This window comes from Aptenodytes forsteri, unplaced genomic scaffold (assembly GCF_000699145.1).
Source record: "Aptenodytes forsteri isolate BGI_AS27 unplaced genomic scaffold, ASM69914v1 Scaffold287, whole genome shotgun sequence".
Classification (NCBI taxonomy): domain Eukaryota; kingdom Metazoa; phylum Chordata; class Aves; order Sphenisciformes; family Spheniscidae; genus Aptenodytes; species Aptenodytes forsteri.
The window spans coordinates 3,607,628-3,615,983 of record NW_008794854.1 but is presented as its reverse complement, the minus strand read 5'-3'; the positions used below and the strand labels follow the sequence as shown (position 1 = coordinate 3,615,983).

General features: G+C 40.1%; 2 protein-coding genes across 2 annotated transcripts in view; both read left to right on the top strand.

Moving 5' to 3' along the window:
• Nucleotides 1-4,344, top strand: part of LOC103895073 (transmembrane protease serine 7) — a 24,941-nt gene extending 20,597 nt beyond the window's left edge. The window contains exons 16-17 of the mRNA XM_009274579.2: nt 763-899; nt 3,531-4,344. Of these exons, the coding sequence (XP_009272854.1) occupies nt 763-899; nt 3,531-3,689 (296 nt within the window). The 3' untranslated portion in view covers nt 3,690-4,344. The remainder of the gene's footprint in view (nt 1-762; nt 900-3,530) is intronic.
• A 3,072-nt stretch (nt 4,345-7,416) lies between these two features.
• Nucleotides 7,417-8,356, top strand: part of CUNH3orf52 (chromosome unknown C3orf52 homolog) — a 7,942-nt gene continuing 7,002 nt past the window's right edge. The window contains exon 1 of the mRNA XM_009274603.2: nt 7,417-7,584. Coding sequence (XP_009272878.2) covers nt 7,417-7,584 — 168 coding nt within the window. The remainder of the gene's footprint in view (nt 7,585-8,356) is intronic.

Below are 8,356 nucleotides of genomic sequence, written 5' to 3'. Positions count from 1 at the left end.
TTCCCCAGCATATTTTTTATGTGCACTACAGGGACTTTATTCCCATCTACAGTACGTAAAAGTTCTGACTGGGCAGGGCCTGCTCGATTGGCAGATCCCCGAGTGTTGACTAACCAGGTGGCCTTTGCTAAATGTGTGTCCCAATGTTTGAACGTCCCGCCACCCATTGCTCTCAGTGTAGTCTTTAACAGTCCATTGTATCGTTCAATTTTCCCAGAGGCTGGTGCATGATAGGGGATGTGATACACCCACTCAATGCCGTGCTCTTTGGCCCAGGTGTCTATGAGGTTGTTTCGGAAATGAGTCCCGTTGTCTGACTCAATTCTTTCTGGGGTGCCATGTCACCATAGGACTTGCTTTTCAAGGCCCAGGGTAGTGTTCTGGGCAGTGGCATGGGGCACGGGATATGTTTCCAGCCATGTTTTGAAATGGCATTCAAAATTAGTCACGTTGTGTGGAATCTTGTATTATACTCATAATTTCCATGGCTTTTTTTACTACTTTCTAGCAGAAGATGCTCATAAGGATAAAGACTAAGGAAATGGAAAGGTGGTGCATAGGGACCTTTATGTCTAGAGGGTAGTGTAGAAAACAGCTTTCAAAAACTGAGGGCAGGCAGCAATTAAAGGGAGGGGAATTACTCTCCTGCCATCAGCTGGGTAGATTTTGAGTTTGGAGCAAATCTCTTGTTTTGACAAGTGGTATCTCTGTTAGAAATCTGTACCACCATAACCTCTGCAATACCTTTTGTATTTTTTCCAGGTCACCTTGCCAAAATGCTGCAGGAAGCTCGAGTGAGGATAATTAACCAAAGTGTTTGCAACAAGCTGTATGATGATCTTATCACATCACGTATGCTGTGTGCTGGGAATCTTAGTGGTGGCATTGATGCATGCCAGGTAATCTGGAATTTGTAGAGAAACTACAAATGAATGTTTGCTTTCATTGGAAAACTGTTCAGAGTTGTGGGTTGTTTGTGTTTTGTTTTTTTTTCTTAGTAATAGAGATGTCTTGAGTGTATGGTTAATTAAACATGGCAATTAAAGGTTCTCCAAAATAAGGAAGGAAATTTGGCATAGATAATTTCTGAATCTCTTGAGAAATGTTGCTTCGCAAAGATAAGGGGTAAAATGTGTCGAAAAGAATTCTTTTTCCTCTTCAACAGTTATGTTTCTTATAAAAGAAGAGATATGTAAGGGTAAAGGGTATAAAGTTAGGGCCATCTGCGATTTTTGCTATTCATAATCATTTTTTTTCCTTTTTTGATGTCTGGGTGTGGGATTAATAAAATACTGTAACAGTATGGTGAGTAATGTATTGTTACAGTTACAAAGAAATACAAAAGGCAAAGGTAAACTAGGTTTGGTAAATGCAGTTGCAATGCTGCCTTTCAGTTTCCTATGTTCATTCATGTGTATAATTACAAGTTTTGATTACATCATGGTATCGTAACTTATATGACCTAGTTTATTTGCACACACAATCAGAAACCACTTTTTGGACGTACTTCAACTGTCTTGACTCTGCCTTCTTTCTCATTATCAGTTGTTAAACTAGTTGTGTACTTTATCAGGATTTAAACTTATTATGATGAATATCCACTTTCAAAATTAGAAACATGGTCATTGTACCTGTTACTGTGTAAAGGGAGAGAAATGTGTTACTGATTTTAGACTGTGGTAATTTGATCAAATTTTTCTGTAATATATAAATTTTACTATTTTAAGGTAATAGGATAATTTTTGCAAGATCATATCTCTTAATGGGTCAAACTTCTTTATACACAATAGACCATTTGCAGGATCTTCCTGCAGTCTCTAAGTTCTAATTCAATGAATTATTTTTTTTGTTAACTTTATGTGCAGTTTGTGTATAACCTTAGATCTTGGAATTGTTTTGCAAAACATATTGTTTTAGAGACTTGATGTTCCTCCAAAAAATGTGTTGTTTAAGAGATGCCCTTGAATTTTTAGATGGACATTTTAAGCAATTTGTCTATATACCTTATTGGTCAATCCAGTTTCTAAAATAACATGCTGTGTCTGAGTCCTGGCATGCTGGCCCTCTGGGCCTTTAAGTTCTTAGTCTGAGTAACACCTTTGCTATTTCTTTCTTTTCAGTCCCTAGGATATTTCTTCTGCAGTGCTAGAGAGGAATGATGTTGGCAGTTCAGGAAATCCCCACAGCACCCTGAAACCCTTTTACTACAGTTTCAGACTTGTGGGCATTCTGATTTGTTTCATTTCTTCATGGACACCTAACCTGTGCATGTACTGCACAGGTTATGTGGAGCTTCCAAACACCTTTCATCCTTAGAGGATGTGATACTTACAGTGAGAAATAAAACATTTACTCTTTCAGACACTGTTTTCTTATCACTCTAGGATGTTCTTTGGTCTTTTTTATGATCCGTCCTCTCTACCAGCATACAGCCCCTTCAGTCTTTCAGAACTGGCCAGGGTATATAGCCTGCTTTCTCAAACCACTTTGAGATCAGCTTCTTGGATTATCAAAATTGCCAGTATGACAGCAGCCTGAGAGAGAGGAAGAACTGTTCTGGCTTCTTTTCTTATCTCTAGATAATTTTGTTTCGTTGGGTGATGAAGGCTTTCTATTGTTACTCTTTTTTCGGTACATGGCTTTCTTCTGACCTCTTCCACGTTTTAGCTCCAACCGGGGGCAGCAAACAAACCCCAGGGTCAACTTGGAGGCTGCCGACTGCCTTGTATGCATAAGGAACAGCTGCAGAGATGAGCTGCATTCATAACTGCTCGGAGTTCTGTGAACTGGTCTGTTCACAGAAGGCACACAAGGTTAAAACAATGAAGGGCACAAAGCATTTGTGAGCCCAAATGCATTTTGATCCTGTGAATCAAACTAAATGAGAATTTTTACTTTTCTACGTTGCTGTACAGAGCTGCATGTTCCCTTTAAGAAGCCAGTTCTTATTTGCGTGTTCCTTAGTCTTTGTTCTTCCACTCCCTCTTTGAATGTAGACACAGTCTTGATTATGAAACTGCTGATAATACTTAATTGTGCCTTGTTTGTTTTTTGGTTGGTTTTTTTTTTTGTTGTTGGTTGGTTGGTTGTTTTTTCTGTTGGGGTTGTGTGGTATCTTTCTATTCCTATTTAATAGACGGTATAAGAGTTCTGCCTTCAACCTGTGAAAAATTTATGGTCAAAGGGTAGCAGAATTCCCACTTCCCATCCCTGTCTTCTCCTCTCCCCACTCAGCCTGTGATCAGTTGCTTTATGAATCCTGTAATGGGACATTAGCAATGAGTAATTTTTTAAACAACTTCTTGCCATTGCTTTATATTGATTAGTGTGCTACTTCCATAAGTTAAAATAAATTGAATAAATTTTACATCTACCTGGGTACATTCTATCCAGAAATAAGATTCTAATATTAAATTGTAATTTGAGCAAGAGAGGGGCAGGTATTTACTGTCCTTAAATAACCTAACTTTTGTTGCAGTGCTCTGTGTGTGTGTGCGCGTGCACTAATGGCTGAACTCCCTTCATTTTAGGGAGATTCTGGAGGTCCCTTGGCCTGTACAGGAAAGGGAAATAGATGGTACCTTGCTGGCATTGTGAGCTGGGGTGAAGGATGTGCTCGACGCAATCGTCCTGGTGTATACACTAAGGTGACGGCACTTTATGACTGGATTCGTCAGAATACAAACTGATGTGCCAAGGAGAAAATGCAGATCATCTCCCTTACGAAAGCTGCTTCCTACAGTAGTCTGTTATGGCCATCTCTAATGATATAACATGAAAATGCCATCGAGTGTTTCTTTGTGAAAGAATGCACTTTCTTAATGAAGAAACTATCATTTGTTGTTCACCTAGCAGTAACTGTTCAGATTCAGAGCAACTTCAGATTCCTTATGGATTCATCTTCCTTATCCCCAGCAGCAGAAACAGCACTGCCTTAAAAACAACATAAAATGGTTTAGAACCTGTAACAAAAATCCAGCCAAATCTTTCTTTTGTAAATCTTCTCCTCTCCTTTCATTTCCCTTGCTATGTATATATCTATATACTTTTCCACATACACATATCTGGGTATTTATGGCCACATCCCATATATACTCAATTCATATATATTACCTTAGTGATGTTACAGGATTCTAAACATAAATAATTATTTCATGTTTCTTGAAAATAAAAGTACTATAATCAGTATAGTGTACAAAGCTGAGATTAATTCATTCTTTAGTTATGCTGCCACTGCACGACTGTTCCTTTCTGGGCTGTAACTTTTGGGCTGTCTCATATGTTTTCCTGAAAACATCAGATATATAGCTCATGAATGTTAGGATGCAAGAAATTTTCATTAAAGAACCAGAAGAGCATCATTAAGGTTCTTTGGGATGACGTTTAAATAAGAGGAAAGAAATACTCAGTTTTAATTAATAAAACAAAAGGAAACTTTGGTGCTTTCTTACATTCTCTTTACAATTTGAACGTAGTTGTAAGGTCTGATGTTTGCACTATGTTACAAGTGTATTTCCCCAGCTCTGGCTCTGGCATGCTTTGTGAATTTTAGCACGCTCCTGGTGGGTTTGTGCTGCTTTTCCTGATGTCCTTGGTCTGCAGCAAGCAGAGTTTCAGGGTCAGGATTTTTGGTTTGTGTCTCTTCCCGGGCTATGCCCACGTGGCCACATGACATTGAAAGGGACATAAAAGGAAAAGGGATTTATTGTGGTTGGATGCATCCTTGGACTCAAAGAAAGTAGAAGAGGAAATGACAGCCACTTTTCTTTAACACTAGCAGTAAATCTAGCTTTGATAATTATAATCTCTTGATGAGCCTATCAGCCCAAATCTAGCTGATTTAAGGTTTCCAAAGCTGTTTATGGGACTTAAGAATGCTGGTATTCAGTTTAATAAAAGATCTGTCTAGGTGGTCTTTCTAGATGGTCTTAAAATTGTGCTCAGTGTTTAGAAGTGTTTAGCTTTCACCTTTAATATATTAAAAAAAAAAAAAAAATGAAGCCAGCACTTTGAATACCAGTCATTGCTGTCCACACAGCACACTCTTATTCTACGGTACATAAATATGTGATCCTTGTTTAGTTTTAGACCCACCTTGTCAGCATGTGGGGAAAACACTGGAATGAGCTAGCACTGTAATCTGCATGCAGTGAGATTCCTGCGTCTGACACTGATACTGCTTTTCCTTCCTTTCTTCTAGTGTTGGTGGGCATTCCCCCCCCTTTTGGGCTCCCCCCCCCCCCCCCCCATGCTTTTGTCAAACTTACTACATAAGCTATACTCAAAACCTATATTTTAGGGGGGTTAGTATCTTTAAAGGCTAGTCAGTCATTCACATCTTCCTTTTTAATAAACACATGCTAAATATGAAGTGGCTATGTTTTATTCATTTGATTGCGCCTCTGAAACTCTAATCCCCAGCTGCAATCAGAACTATATTTGTACCTTGGAGTTTTGTCTTTTTGTAAAGCTGAGCCTAACTTGCCTGTTTTACTAAAGCGGACATTTAAGGGCATGTTTCTTTTCCTTATATTGAAACCAGAGATGTCTTCACTATAGAAAAAACCAGTTTTCCTGCTGTTCTGTTTTAGATAAAAGCCTAGGCCAGAAAGTTCAAATCAGTTCTCGACTTCCCGTTTTCTTTAAGAGTTTCTCAGCTCCATGCATCAGAAGGGTCAGTTACTTCACATGTAAGAAAGGCACCAAGTGTGGAAGTTGGATTACCCAGACGAAAGAAACTCAAGATTTTGTAAGGAGCTCCTTCACAGATGTAAATAAAAGTACTTTGGCTTTTGCAGGGTGGGATCCATAATCATTAACTCGTTTGACTTAGAAAAACTGTTTTGGTTTCAGACAATTCAGTAGGAAGGTAAGGTCTTTTACTGTGAGTGGAAATGAAATAAATGAAGCTCATCTCCAGCAGGAATACTGAGAACCAGTAGGTAAAGACTTTTTCTAGTGAAGATGTCCCAGGTAAAATCTTGTGGATCCAGACACACGTTTTGATCTTGAAGACTGCTCAGCTTCATCCTCAGTCCTCCAGAGTTTTAAGGATTCTCCAGAACCAAAATGTGGGGTATGCAATTTGTATTTCTTTTTATTCGCTGAATGAAACCAAGCCATATGCTCAGCTTGATGGAGTGCCTTTGCCTGGATAGCTGTGACCCGACATCAGGAATCTGAACCCCCGGGCAACGCTCCAGGCATCAGTAGCCAGATGAGTTGCACAATTGGAAAATCTGGGGGGAGGAAAAGTATCCTCAGCATTTGGCAGGAAAAAGAAGGAGCAGTGCTGTGAGTGGATGCTCAGCCAGCAAGAGAGGTAGTTGGAGAAAGAGGCTTTGTTTTCCTCTTAATCCATGATCCTCTCTGTGTTGCGACAAGAGAGTGAGCGAGAGTGCAGTTACCAGCTGCCTGCCCAACCATTTTGATCCAAAGGGGAGAGAGGTGCCCTGTGCGGAGGAAGGAGGAACATGAGGATGGAGACAGAACAGGAGAAATGAGAGGAAGTAGGATGAAGGATACTGGGGGAGTGGGGGGAGGAATCAGCCCCTGGCTGCAATAAATTGTTTTGAGTGACTCTAAGTAGCATGGGAGAGTTCATGTGGGAAACTAGCGCAGGCCAGATCTCAACTCACACCATGCTTTGCTTCCTAAAAGCATGCCCTGTAGAGCACAAGCTGAAATTGAAGGCCACCTTCCTCCTCTCTTCAGATTTGTCCTTTTGTTTTTTACATGGAAGCAGCTTCTCAGGTTTAGGTTGGATAGTATGTGAATAGACATAAATGGATCTTTCGCACCAAACGTGATTTTGGGCTATATAACAGCTAGAGAGAGATGACAATTCACAGCACAATGGTCAGTAACATTCATTTCTTTATTGACTATACAGGGAGACTAAAATTAGAAGTGTTGATGGATATTATAAGTTCCCTTCACAGCCTAACTGAACCACAAGCTATGTGATCCTTTACTCAGTTTATGCTGTTCAGAACCACATCTGTTTTTTTATCTGCGCGGATAACAGCAATAGTATTCTACTGTTTCGGCTGACAGCAGCAGGGAAAGCAATCTGTTTCCTTTCAAAATTGCTTCAGCAAATGATAACGTTGCTGAAGGTTTAGTCACCTGCTTGTGCTTGTCAAGGGCTGGTACAGTAAGGTAGACAAACTGGAAAACCTAGTATTGCACAGCTGAGGGCTGTAATTCTGGTGGCTAGGCAAATCGATACTTCCTCCGCCTCCCATTTCTCTGTGGCTAGTGCAGATGACGTTATTTGCCCTTTCAAGGAATTCCCCTTATTTATCAGTGTTTTGAGATCACTCCTGTGAAAACTATCCCAACTCTCACTGTTACCATCTCCAGCCTCATACCAGAACTACTACTGACCATAATCGCTGCTGAAACCAGAAGGAAATGAGTTGCCTCCGTGCTTGCTTCAGACACAGAGGTCCTCGCGCAGAGACAGAAGCTATGAAAAGGCAAAGCTCTGGTCAGGAGCATGAGATTATTGAATTACAAGAAGATAACGTGGAGGACTGTGAGGCTGGTCATGGCAAGCCTTTAAATGCTCAAACAAGAAAGGTAGGAATTTCACTTGCTCATTTGATGCTTGCTGTTGGGGAAAATACCACACAGCAAGAGAAATGACACTTTGCAGGAACATCTTGTGAGGGTGGTTTGATTTGAGGGAGAGGGAAAGGTTATTCACTTGAAAGTAAAGGCTGAAAACCTGTTAAACATATTTATTTTCTTCTTCACAATGAAGTATTCTAATATTGGAGTGGGATTTTAAGCTTTTTTATTTTTTGGTGCTTGGCTGTTTGTGAACTTTAACTTAGAAAATGAAGTTGTAAGTGGTACTCTGAGTTTTGCTTTCTCTTTTCATGTGCTGTCAGTGGGATTGGGCTCGAAACCAGACAGGAGAAAAGTTGAAACCCATATTAAAACCAGGCTTTCTTTCAGAACAAATTTATCAGAAAACAGCATTGCCAAAACAAGAATAGGATGTTCTGCAACAGACCATGCTGGATTCTCTCTCTTTTTATCTTTGAGCAATTTGCAGTTGCCAACAATTGTGAATTTGTATGAATAGAGTGCCCCAAAGCCTCAGTTAAGACCAGCATGTGAGTCCTGAGGGAGGTAGCTCCCAGCATTTAGCTTAAAGCTATGGAACAGACTAATGCTGGCAGAGGATTAGTATATATGCACAGGTGACTGTTGTACAACAATTTTTATTACTTACTCAAGAGCAGAGGGAATATCTGGGGCAGAGCTAAGAAGTTTCCCCACTTTTCTCTAGGGATGGCTGAGCTTCCGAGAACTCTCGTCTATATTAGTCATGCCACCCCTCCCC